Source organism: Amblyomma mixtum, chromosome 5 (genome assembly GCF_055824585.1).
Source record: "Amblyomma mixtum isolate Tamu chromosome 5, ASM5582458v1, whole genome shotgun sequence".
NCBI lineage: Eukaryota > Metazoa > Arthropoda > Arachnida > Ixodida > Ixodidae > Amblyomma > Amblyomma mixtum.
Window position 1 is genome coordinate 34,895,957 of NC_143016.1, and position 13,825 is coordinate 34,909,781.

The 13,825-nt window shown below is 47.4% G+C and overlaps 1 protein-coding gene across 1 annotated transcript in view; it reads right to left on the bottom strand.

Moving 5' to 3' along the window:
- Positions 1-778: 778 nt before the first annotated feature.
- Positions 779-13,825, bottom strand: part of LOC149341731 (corticotropin-releasing hormone receptor 1-like) — a 44,163-nt gene continuing 31,116 nt past the window's right edge. The window contains exons 5-6 of the mRNA XM_089542017.1: positions 6,047-6,088; positions 779-1,805 (exon numbers count right to left, since the gene is read on the bottom strand). Of these exons, the coding sequence (XP_089398143.1) occupies positions 1,521-1,805; positions 6,047-6,088 (327 nt within the window). The 3' untranslated portion in view covers positions 779-1,520. The remainder of the gene's footprint in view (positions 1,806-6,046; positions 6,089-13,825) is intronic.

Genomic DNA, 13,825 nt, shown 5'->3' on the forward strand with positions numbered 1-13,825 from the left:
CCAGAAGGACTGAGCCCTGAACTGAGGGCCCACTCACATGCGCTCCAGCCACCGCCCTCTTCAACAAACGTTTACTCACTCGCTCACACTCTCGATCAATCGTTAATTTAACTACCACCTGCCACAGTGGGGGCAGTTTGTTCACAATCCGACGGAAAGGTAATGATAACGTCAAAAGGTCACGTGGCCTAGTGGACCACCTGCCCCTTAGGTTACATCTATAGGAATTTTTCGCGGATTTTGCGCTCATGCCCAACAGCGACCGCATCGAAGACGACGCCGTTTTTTTTTACGACACGGGGCCCTTAACGCTATGGCGTAAAAGAATAACATTGCTGTAAGTTTTCGGTGCTACATGCTGTCTGTCGGTCTGTCGGTATGTCGGTCTGTCGGTCCGTCCGTCCGTCCGTCCGTCCGTCCGTCCGTCCGTCTAATATTGCGGCGAAAGCCTTTAATGGCTCAAACTCGTGGCCATGACTCTGTCGGTCTGTACGTTACATCTGAAGTGAAAGTCATAACTAGTCATTACTAGTCACAAGTCATGACTAACTAGTCGTTAACCAGTCGTCAACTAATTAGTCATGAGTAGTTAGTCATTAACCAATCATGACTAGTTAGTCGTAACTGGTTACTTATGGGTTATGACTAATTAGTCATGGCTAGCCAATCCAAGTCACAGTAGCAGCCAGAGTTGCGTAGAAAGGCTTTCGCCTGGCGCACTTCAGAACGTCAAAGTGCCCCCTGAATTTTTTTCGGGACCGCAGCGATGAGGTGACAGAAGACGGAGCGTTTTTATTCAGGAAATTTATTTACAAGAAACTTGACATCATAGCCTCAGACAGCTGTCTCCAGCGTCCGCTGTCAGAAGAAAGGGATGACGATGATGGGAAGGGGAACAGGAGGAGGGAGAGTTTACACGCACGCGGTAAAGTGGCACTGCCAAATGCGCGGGCCCGCTCCGTTGACGGGCTGTCTGACACCACCCTGGCATGAACAATGTCGGTCAGGCCAAGGGCGACAGTTTGAGGGCAATGGAGGATGTCGAGGAGTTCGGCGGAGGAACCCGAGTCTCTCTCACAATACGCAGGGCATCTCGTCTTTCCTTTGGTATATTCGGATAACTAAGGGCAGTTGCTATTGATGTTCGGCACACGGAGCAATGCAGAGCATTTCCTGCGTGTCTACGGCAGAGGTTTTGAACAAAGATTTGTACACCCAGATTTGCACGAACTCCGCCTCTGTCCACGGATGCGTGTAGTAGTTCAACGAACCGGGCTCATTACGAGGGCCTGCGCACTTCACTCTTTACCAGTAACGTCATCCACCGAGCAGCCCACAAGCGCCCTTAATCCAATTAATTCAGTGATCTCTTCACGACCTCATTTATTTGTCTTCTCATCACGTGACGTAAGTCATGTGCGGCTTAGCCGGGACTCTGGTCTGGAAAGCACCCTGGTGCCAGAACAACGTAGAACATGTCGCAGTGGCCGAGTCGAAGTGAAGAAGGAAGAGTCCGCTGTTCAGAAGTAGCAGTTCCGCTCCCACTTGACAGCGGGCTGCACGTGCGGCGGCGCCACGATGGAGGCGAGCGTCTCCACCTGGACCTCGGAGTAGCGGCGAGCGGGTCCCAGCGTCTTGCGCAGCGGCGCCACCTTGTGCCCGCCATGCGGGTGCAGGTCGGGCGCCAGCGAGCTCGGCTCGCAGCAGGTCGAGTAGCTCTGCGACAGGCCCCGGGCGCGGGAGAAGCGGTTAGGGTTGCGCCTGATCATGGCCTGCACGTAGGCGTTGCGCACCGCGGTCTGCACCTGTGCAAGTGAGCGGAACAATAGGAAAACAGAAATGTAGAAAGGCTATGAAGGAAGGAAATGTTTCGGGCTTGTTACTATGTATAAATTGGCCGAAAAGCAAAGTAGAAAGAGAAGAGTGCTCTTGACATGCTGAGAAACTGCGTATGACGTCTCGTTGAAAGAAACGTCATACTGGAAAGTCTAGTTTGGCCCGCTTGTGAGCGTCTTGCTGGCTTTATTAAACTGGACGGATATAGTCCGTATCCCGTCTCGTGAAAGATTATAGAACTTACAGCAGCGACTAGATTAAGTTACGCCTTTCGCTTCAAGGATCCTCTAAAGGAGATTACTGTTTGCAAACCAGCTCTAATAGACAAAAAAGGAAACACAGGGGCATGAGGACAAGTGCACACCTTTTGTTACCTTTGTTCCATATTTAATACGTTTAGTGTGCTTTCGTTACGAATAATTTTACCAACCGGCCCAAGTACGTATGCCTTATTTAAGGACCATAAAGAAATAAGTGCGCGTCATAGTGTGAAGTTCCGCTAGTTGGTTTTTCATGTACGTGTTACAGAAGTTGCGCCAAAGATGGGACGTACAGAAGAGTCAACACGAGCACTCGTGCCGTGCCTTCTGGACGTCCAATATTTTGCCCCAACATCTGTAAGAAACGAATGCGCGGGCAGTGGAAGCACAAAGCCGCCATTCGCAGGAACCAGGTGAGAAGATGAGCACCACTCCAAATGAACAGATGGAAAAAGAAATGCCACAAAAAGCACCGTGGCGTACGACACTTAAAAAAAAAAAAGAAACAAAGTCAGTTCGCAGCTTTTCATTGGTATGTCTATGTCTTTTTCCAAACACACTATGGCAGCTTATTGTTCGTTGCTTACGAAACTCCACACTCTATCCCTTGGCGTGAAAACCTTGCTAACTCTGCACTTTGTGCTGAACGTAAGACGTCGGGCAGCATTGCACAATTACGGCAACGGCACTCGAGCAGCTGTGAAGAACTCGCCTGGCAGGACTAGCCTTTTTCCCGAGGGTGGAGAAAGATGAGCAACGCGAATCAGAAAATGGCAAGTACGCAAGGTTCTCGGCAGGGTTTTACCGCGCCTTCATCGTCGAATGCGCGAGGACAGGCGCAGAAGAGGGGGAAACGCAATCCCTCTGAAATAAGCCCCGACAACTGCAACGTTTCTCGGGCGCGACCAGCCGGCGCACAAGGTCGCTCGCCCTCACAGGCACAATGTACGTCGCCACCAGATTCTCTATTTGCGTAAGAGTCAGAGAAAGCAAGCGCATGCAAAAGGTGAACAAGACGTGTTGGAGAGGCCGAAACAGGCGGTTAAGGCTGCTGGCGGTGAGTTGGGGTGATAATGCTCAACTAGTTGACTGCACTCGTGTTCGTGGCAAGCGCAAAAAGAGGTAGCATCCGAACCGAGCGACAACGACCCGCCCGTGGCTCCCGACAATAGGACCTCTTCAGCCGCCGGATGTTTCCCTGTGGGACCGGGGCGTACGGCACGGCATAAATGCAAAGAGGTCCCGAGAGTGGCGCCGCGTGCATCTGAGAAATAAAAACGGGAAAAGAGCGCGAAGAATCGCGTCCCGCAAAGGGAATGGCGGCTTATGGCGGCGCTGATGTTGCAGCGGCTTTGGATTTCGGGGTCTTCGACCAGATGCGGCATCGTCGGTGTCCTGAGCTCACTCACTCTTTGCTGCTTGGCAGAGCCGTATGGCATGCATGGGTCGCGTGGGCGGACGGAGAAGAGGGGAATTCCGGCGGGGTTAGTGAACTGGTGCGTGGAGCTCCGACTGCATTCTGCGTGCACGTGGATTTGCGTTTTCATTTTTTTACTGCTTGTTTCGGAGCATTTTAATCCACGAGCGGACGATGCATGGCAGCATTTATTCATAATGAAAGCCGCAGCTTCAGAAAAGTGAAAGATAAAGATGGGGCAGATGTTACTCCTTCCGTCTATTTCCCCTATTTCTTCTCTTTCCGAAATTATCTATCGAACTAATGCACTGATGGGATGGGTTTGCGTGGGAGGATTTGCGCATCTCGCAGCCTGTGCGGGAGTGGAAAGAGTAAGCGAGGAAACGTTTTCTTCCGACAATTTGAAACCAGGCTGTTAAAAGTGATGTACAGTCCTTGCGCAACGTCTGTTGCACGAACATGTTTTGTCTTAAATCTCCCGGAACGTCTTTACAGAGTTGAGTGCTTTGCTACGCAACAATGCGTGGTGCACGCTGGTGAGACAACGGAGACGCTTTTCAATCTCGCAGTGCACGTTGCACTTGCGACATGAAAATAAATATGAGGAGGCGTCTTGCAAAGGACGAAGGGAAGATCTAAAAGAAGGCTGCTTCACTCGTCAACAGGTAGGAGTTCTGCGTTGAAATGAATAGGACTCGTTTTTCGGCAAGTAATGGTTCTATCGCTCAGTTAGCAGCACATTATACAGTGTGGACACAAGGCCCCATGGTCGCTCTCTCCTGGGCCTTATTCGTCCGTCAAACGTGTTCACGGTTGTTGCGACGAGCCGGCTACGTCAAGCGCCGAGGCAAAACAGAAAGCAGCGCACGTGGTAAAACTAAAAGTATTACATTTCATTTTCGGCGCAAACGCTAGTGCCTGCAAAAGCGGGCGCAAAAGCGAATGTAGCCCGCAAGAGGCTAGTTTGCAGTTTGCTCCAGCGGAGTAAGTGCTACACGAAAGTCAACACTAGAGCTCAATGTTTTATGAAATCAAGTTAAACATCGCAGCAATCTCAGCCATGTGCTTTCTCGCGCCAATGGTGCATCAGTGTAGTCATTGAACATTGAACATTAACCTTTATTTACCATGTAAGAAAGAGAGTTGGGGTTTGCTGCCTGAGCGGCTAGCGCTGCCGAAGGAGAGGAAGAAGACAGAAAACGAAGCTGACGAAGCTCGGGTGCGCGCTTGCGAATGCCGGCCTGCTGAGCAGCACTGCTGGGACAAGGACTGTGGACGTCCACACTAACTGTGCGAGTTTCCACATTACAACCAGAATTTCTGGTGGGTCGCCTGGGCCAAAAGCTGTAGTGAAACAGCGTCACGGGGAGCGAATCCTCATAATCTTACAGCTCCGTCCTTCAGTTTAGTACACTTACTGTGCGGCACGTATCATGCGCGGACAAGATATTATCTGCCGTTTTTGGGGTCGGGACCTACGTGGTGGCAATAAAAACCCCAGTGGCCAATGGCCTTTCATTTACTCTCATACGCTCATGCGCGTTATACTTGGCACACTCAAACTTGCGCTCTTATGCTCTTCCTTAGCGCTGTTGAATACAAAAGCAGCGGCAACCTTCTTTCAGCTCTTCTTCCGAAACGCATAGATGGTCTTCCTTGCTTTAGATTTTCTTGAGAGGACAAAACATGCGGCATGACATGCAGAAGGTGCTACAGAAAAATGATGTCTTTAAAAGATGTCCAAGATAACCGTGATGGCTGCGCGATTCAAATCCGCTGTCTTCATAGCTTCACGTCATTTCTGAGGAAAGGATGCAAAGTTGCGTCTCGGCCAATAATATTTGTGGCAGCCCACACCGGAGTAGTGCGACATTTGTTTCCGTCAGTCTAACGATTAAGGACGAAGGCCGACCGCTGCAAAGCAGAGATTTGGACAATGATTGTGCAAATAAGCTCCACCTGTCGACCACCAGCATGTGCAGTGATTTGAATCTCACGGGTGGCGGGGATGATACGACGTCACATTTGTAGCTTAGGGGGTGGGTGGGGGGGGGGGGGGGTTGCTTTGGTTGCAGTAGTGCAAAAAAAAACAGAAAAAAAAATCTTTGGTCGCGTCAAAGCTCATTGTAGTGGTTGGTTTAGGATCTCACCTCTTGTCTGCATGAAAGATTGCCGTTTCTTCACTATTACTTCAGGTTAACTGAGCCGAACGTTGTTTCTACAGTTTTCCACTATTATGACCCAGAATACGGTCAGGCTTATGTGTGCATACGGAACTTGCTTGCAACGTGGTCTAATGTTTTCAGTACGAACTTAATTCACGCAAATAAATTAGTCAACATGCATTGTTTTCGAAAGAATTCGTATCTAATGCTTGCATCCTGTAACTGCTGAAAGCAGAACTGCGGTCGATTATCATGGTCACGCGTTAGATAAGTTTGACTCTTTTTATGATTGCGGCAAAATATATTTTGTGTAATATATACGATGTATATATGAAGCCGTATATATGATGGTAGAAACCCTCACTCACCTCCGAGTTGACGAAACAGTAAAGAACCGAGACGGACAGGCCCTGCGAGGGAAAGGAAATGCGGGTGAGTCCCAGTAAAAGGTATTATGTAAAAATACACGTACAATTGAGGCTGCCCTGGTGTCCCAGGCTGTGTTGTTTAAAATACCTGCGAGATCAGTTGATACTCTAAGCACTCGGGTTCAGTTAGAAAGCAAACACACAAACGCACGCGCAAATACACTTGTAAGGCTGTTCCATAATGAACAGGAACATGATCGTATTGGCCTCTCGTTCTAAGGCTCTATAAAACGGTCTGGATGGCAACTGCGATAAAGGTGAGAAGATGTAGCACGTACAGACTGGCCGTGACGTTTGTTAACAAAGCACAATGTGCTTGCGTGCGATTTGTGTAGGTGGAGGCATAAATCTGTGGAACTGGTCAGGGAATCGACATAAGCATGCAAACTAGAAGCATCAGCATGGCGACGGCTTTAGCACCACACTACTGTGGCACGCGTCACCTTGCGTTTCCTCGGGTATGCAAGTGTTTAACACGCGCGTACAACAAGCATAGCCCACCCCTTTACTGAGGGGTGGTCCGCTTGGTCCTCATTGTCATTCTTGTCTTCCTTGTCATGTTCACATCGCAATGTCCACGCAAAGGAAAAATAAGCAGACAGTATATTGCGCAGCGGACTAAGTGCAATGTATTTAGAACTTATTACAGACCTTACGCTTGGTTATTCCTTTTATTGGGTGAACTCGCAACCGTAGTTATATTTCGAAGATGAAGCAAAGCGTTGCGTTAGTTAGTCCTAAGTTATGATTTAACGCTGCCCTTTAAAACTACAGCAGGTATCTCCAGAAGTGCATTGCACTAATCGGAAATGTGTCGCCCACGGCACGGAGCAATGGAGCGAGGTGATCGCAGGAGCGATGAAAGAGGGCACTGCCAATGAGAGGAATGCGCCCTCAACGCTCGCGGCGCAGAGGCAGCATATGCGGTATGTGTTTCCGTACGTGCCATCCTCCGTTGGTCTCTGCCAAAGCGCTTTGTTTTAATGTCACCGTTGTTTTGCAATGTGAACTGAAGGGATTGGCCGAGAGACGACGGCAATAGCGAGATGGGACCTGCTCTGTAGCGCGCAGCAACAGCAGTCGCTGCTTGTACAAAGAAGATCTCGATCAACGTTTAGCTTCAGCCGCGGTGCATCAAAGGAGGAGATTGACGTTTTGTCGGATATCGCTATAGGTAGACTATTATCACTCAAGATCTTACACCGCTCTAGTTCTTAGTGACACTAATGCATGGACAGCATTTTACAATATAGCATAGCGCCAAGGAGATCCGACTTTATCAGTTCACTACTTGCGCATACAAGCGTCCAACGCAGCCAAATTCAGACAAGTCCTACACTGAGACATTCGATCGTGACGAAGCGAAGATGACGTTTAATCTACTTTGAATGTTGCTGAGCGTCCTTTGGATCACGAACACTCGGTGTAGCTCGATCCATCTAGCCTCACGTGCGCCGACAGAGTCCATTAGTTTAATTGACGTAGGGGACGGAGTGTGTGTGCGTGTGTGTGTGTGTGTGTGTGTGGGGGGGGGGGGGGGTGAGTGAACGCCGTGAACGCCGCACAATTGGGCTTGATTTCAACCACCTAGGGTTCTTTAACGTGCACTGACATAGAACAGCACATGTCGTTTAGAGCATTTCGCCTCCATAGAAATTCCGATGCCGTGCCCGGCACACGAGCGATCCAGCGACCTTGGTCTGAGCATTCGAGCGCCAAAACCACTAAACCAATCGCCGGCGGGTGTTCGTTTATTTTACTGTGTAGGTCTTCTCTGTCCGTCTTCTGAACATGCAAAGATTGTATGTATGTTGGCGCAATATATCACTGTCATTTTTAAGTGAAACAAAATATTGATGTGGCTACCATGCACAACTTGTGATCTTGCAAAGCATCGTACCCTGATTTGGGAGCTGGGGCTATGACAGAGACGTCGTACTGGAAGTTAGCCATGTCATTCCGCAGTGTTCGCTCTTTGATGTCAGGTGTGTGAAATGAAACCAGGGCTCTAGGACAGAACATATCAGTAACCTGAAGGTAAAGAGGTCTAAATAATTGATATGGCCCCACAAGGTTGTGATTTGCGTTCTTGTTCGCTTCCATCGTGTTTCGAAACGTGCACTTGGCGCAGCCTAAGTGCTTTGCCAGTGGTTAAAAAAATTCGATTTTGGTGAGTGCTTGTTTTACGCTTCATTCTTCATGGATGCACTCACGTAATGTTTTTACTTAAGCTTTCTTATCATCTCAACATGCTTCCCCAGTTTCCTTTGCATAAAAAGTGGGCTGACTACGCAAGGTACTACACAGCACGTGAAAGATCGTTTATCATTTATAGGGGCTTAGCGTCCTAAAGCAACTCAGGCTATGAAGGGCGCCGTAGTGAAGGACTCCGAAAATTTCAACCACCTGGGGTTCTTTAAGGTGCACTGACATCGCACTGTATACGGGCTTCTAGAATTTCGCCTCCATCAAAATTCGACAGCCGCAGCCGGGATCGAACCCGCGTCTCTCGGGTCAGCAGCCGAGCGCCATAACCACTGAGCTATCGCGGCGGCGAACACGTTGAAGATCATGCGACCTCGAGGCTAAATTGAGGCGATCACAGGAATTGCGTACGTTTGCATTACCCGTTTGCTACTTGTTAAACTCTGAAAATTTCCCTGCGCAAAATTCGTTCTAGAAGAGGGCAAATACGGGCTGGTTGGTATATGTTTCACGAATTGGAAAAAAACAGCGCAATGGAAGACGACACAAGAGACGGACAAACACCGCAATCGCTGGTGTTTGTCCTTCTCTTGTGTCGTCTTTTCATTGCGCTGTTTTTTCCAATTCGTTCTCAACAAGATTTGGCAGCAGGCGCTCTCTCACTCGCATTCAATATCTGACTACGCTTGCCTCAGCAATCTGGTCGAGCTCAACATTGTTTCGCCGCTACGGCCAGTATCCCAGAACTATATAGGGCCGTTAGGCCGGAAGAAGCACGATCCTGTGTGTGAGTGAAATTTATGATAGCTGAAGAAGTAAACATACACATTAGTACCATGAATGACAGCGGACAAGCTGCCGCTTGATGATCGGCCCCTCAGAAACAGTTGCGACTCAGGCGGCTCGCAGCGCTGTTTGCTCCGTGCTCAAAGCTGCCTTGTTTGAGGCAGCTTCGTCTCGTGCTCTCAGAGCGGTCATCGCTGGAACGACCCGCAATCCGCCGACGCGTGACACGTTTCCCAGTACTCTAGCTCATTGTACCAGAATTAGCGTCAGGCTGCAGTAGGTCTGTTAGGAAAAGTCGTTAAAGGCTCCCAAGTTCGCCATTTTGAGCGCTACCACCTCACACCCCCTCCCCTCTTCTGCCACATGTACTAGCTCAAACACTCGCGAACGAGTAGATCCACCAACCCTGTCATTAGCATGGCTTTTGTTAGATCTTTGATAAGTTTGAAGGATCCTAGAGCTAAACGTTTGTTTAACAGCACGCCATCTACGAGCACTTATCTTTTCTGCCAATTTCAGCGATGTTTCTTCCGTAATTTTGGAAGCAGAATCTTTTATTGTTTATTTCTGTATTAATTTACAAACGCAAGCAGTTGTTTGTTTAGGCTTCTAGACTCCCGGAGGCGGCTCAGTAAGTTACTAAGCTCGAGATTAGCCGGCCGCTGTCATGCCAACTAATTAGGCATGCAAATTAGGAGACTCGATGTGCTGACGTGATTAAAAGTTGAGCGCCCATGTGGGCCGACAGAAAGCACAGCAGCGTGGGCGACCTCACAACGACGCTGGTCTGGGGACGCCTATTCTCTGTGCGGCGCTCTCGGAGCGAGATCGTTGAGCTATGCAAATCAATGTTGGCGATAGCAAAAAGCGGCGAACGCTGCGCAGTTACGTCCACCGCCCCCTCTAACGAACCGACTCGCGGTGGATGTTGATAGTCAACGTGGAGAGCTTCAGGTTGAGAAATTATCCCCGGAGGTGTTCACGGCACCCAAAAAACTTCCTGGCATGCGAAGTATGGTGAAGGGAAGACAGAAGGCGGAATGCAGCATCAACCACATAGACAGGTTAGTTCAGTAGAAAAGGGGGGTTGCTTATCGAATATCTCTGTCCTGTAGCCAATGCCACACAGGACAAACCGGACGTTCCATTAACGTCAGACTACGGGATCACCACGTAGGAGTAGGTGCATTGGCGGGGGGTGGGCAACTAGCTGAGCTTTGTCGCCAGTGCCATGACTGCCCACCTTGATTCCGCGAAATGAGAATTTTGAAAAAGTCCGCGTCCGAGATTAGGCCGGAAGTTTTCGAATCATACTGTATAAAGAAATAATTCGGCTTGTGCGTCAGCGAAACGTCAGTCTCGCTAACTAAAAAACAGAGTTCTTATATCTAGACGGAAATCTGTGTCACACACGTCAGCATGAGAGTGTGTTGTGATGGTTGTTTGTAAGTTTCCCGGTGTGATTACGATGAATGTATAAATGTGACATTTCTCTGAAGTAAAACTCAATTAAGTTCCGCGCTCCACCCTGTCTGGTTCTTTCTTCGTTTCTTGTCGTTCGCGTGGTTACAATATGCATGCAATTAGTTTGCACCATCAATTGGCATGGAAGAAAATTGCCAAAATGTGATTTTTCGCTTCCATGATGCACAGTGGTTTGACACGACGAAGCCTGCAACGGTAGCAAAGAAAATGTAATGATTTTTTTAAAGCCCCGAATCAACATAAGTGAATAAAATACGCCACGACTGAGTGCTCTAGTTTGAGTTTGTCTACCGGGAATTGTTACTGTGCAGCTAAATTTTATAACATGATCGCTTCTCCATCGTTTCTTTTTTTCGTCGAAGTGGATTTGCCTAGGTCGGACAGCAGATTCGCCAACTCGTGCTAATTACCATAGTGTCATAGCCACTGGCAAATGCAAAATGTTAAAAAAAAAGAAGTCAAGACGCACAGCAGATCTTACTGCAGTCGTTTAGGCCTTCTTTCAGCTTTATTATGAGCTGAAACATAAATTCTGAGTTCTTGACTTTTCTAAGGCGCCCTGAATAGGAGGGATTGGAAACTTAAGACGCAAAATATAGAAAGACAGAGAGAAAAAAGCTTCTCCACGGGAGCTGGATGCAACTACTGTGCATAAAACAGCCGTGTTCAGCAGACGATAAAACATTTTGTGCACGCAGAAAAAGCACTCAGCGGATATAATTGTGTTTTCCCAACCCACATATAAAGGAAGCCGACAGTAACCGAGACCAAGGAATATAGGGGAATGTTTCGATCTTGTTTAGTTTTTTTTTTAAGATTTGTGGTGTTAGTCAGTCAGAAATTGATAGTGTATTTATATTAAAGGTGAAGTATCATTGAATACAAATTAAAAAAAAAACATTTTCAATGCTGGAGTTATTACTGCTGGAATCTCCTAGATACGATACGCTGATGACATCATGTACGAGGGCATTGTTTCACCGCTGTACTCTGAAAACCATGAATTTTTAACGAGGACCTTGTCAGGCTTCCACCTGATGTAAGGAACACGCATGAATGGAAAAAAAAAGTAAACGAGTGGAACGCAAAGGAAAAAGCTGACTATAATCAACAATAACTTCACTAAAGGTAGCATCGAAGCCTGTTTGCATTTCTTCCAAAGAAAAACTCATACCTGACAAGAAAATTAGACGTCTTCGCTTTTTCGTTTTTACAAAAAGTACTAATGAAATGTTGTGCAGAAGAATATACCACGGCAAAAAGGCGAAGAAAGCAGATAGTATTTGCATGGAGACACTATGTTGGCGTGGTGCAAATAGAGGGTTGGTGCATAAATCACTATAACTGAAATCTCCGAAAAGCTCTTTGATATAAGAAGTCGGCCAGAACGCTATTTGATCAGTGTGTAGAGAAAATAGAGCTTTTGAGAGTTATCTGTCGAATTTCGACCTGTTTTTAAACGTGTGTTGCAGGGCATAGACGAGGAGGTCAACGTATGAATATAGGCGCAATCGTTTTTCACTGCACTCCCTGCAGAACTCCAGGTCGATGCACATGCTTTGTGATGCTGTCGACTGCAAAGAACTGGTTTCCAGTGTGCAGCTGTGATGCGACCTTGACGACGAACGTCTTGTGGCTCATTACGTTGACGTTGAAGCTGCAGGGCTGATTGGAGAGATATCTCATCGAAACCGGCGAAGGATGACTTGGTCATTTTCAGAGTGTTTTCTTAATAGGCGCTTCGAGGTGTTTAGCTGCGTCTTGTTACGACTACGCGGTGGTCGTAGCCTTACCCATATTACTCGTAACCTTATGCCTTACCCGATATCGGCACAGGCAGGAAGAGAAGCGAGGTACGGACTGTGGGCCAGGGGTGATCACCTGACGAAGGGCGACTCTGTGACATGCCAGTGCACGGACACCACTACATCGACACCGACTACATGTAACCCGGAAGATGAAACTACAACAGCTATCGCTGTGAAAGGTAAATGTTTTCGTCTTTGAAACATATTTCAGTGAAATGTTCTGCTGAAGTACGACCGCTACGAAGATTCAAACAAACAAAATGAAAGTCAAACAAACAAAATGAAGTAACGCATACGGAGCAAAAGGACATGTTATACATGTCCGGCTTTCTTGGACATCATTAGACATCATCACCAATCAGCACAATCTGTCGGTTGCTGGTAGCGAACACTACCTAACTGGATTGGGTTATTTTCACTTGTGATTGTCAGAATACCACAAACTGTAGCAAGTTGCTGCGCGAGCATGTAGATTATGAAGGCCTGCGCTTCCAACTCGCTGAAAATTCGAGCTTGTAAAATACTTCCTGCGCTCATATCGACAAGCTCTGAAACTGAAAAAAAAATCAGTAGGTTGTACCAAGCATTCAGAAAATTCCAGGGATAATTTTTGATGGTCTACGCCATGTAGCACGTCGGGGCAGCCATGAAAAGCAGAAGTGCTAGTTGATATTTTCTGAGCATGATTGCACACACATTGAGCTTGCACCGAGTGCTGGAAACCGCATGAGATATAACAGAAATGTCCTTGGCAGCCATCAAATTTGGAAAGACCAGGCACCAAAAGAGCCTCTGGACTAGGGATACGAACTTAATACGGAAGTTACCAACAGAAACCGGGCCAATGTCGCATATTTCAAGGCACCGTTGTACATATAACAAAGCACATCAGAACACGCCAATAATGAGCCTTTCACTGAAAATAAAACAACAAAACAATACGCGACTAGTGAAAAAACACAAAGTCGTAGTATTTTCGCTAACCTCCAACTGATTTATTTTGTTTCAGTAATCTTTTTTCAGGGCTTTATTGCCATATCACCGCAGAACTACAATCAACTAAACAGCAAAATAGAATTGAGAACTGGAAACTGCGCGGCAGATGGCCGCTTTGGAATAAGGGACAAAACATAATAAAGGAAAGGGAAATAAGGCAACACAGGAAAAGGAGAAAATACAGCAACATAATCATGCGCTATTCGTTAATCTGTGAAGGACTGGCATGATACCCAAATCATGAAAAATAAATATGCTAGAAAACTAAAAATTGAAATCAAAAGGGCGCAGTATGCAAGAAAATGGCCAAGGGTTGACACGTAACAAAAATGGCTGTGGCTCAACTTGGTTAAGCCGGGAAATCGCGAAAGCAATACCCATGGCTACGCCCTCGCTCACATGATAGTCGTGCTGTTGTGGTGCATGTGTGAAACTTGTT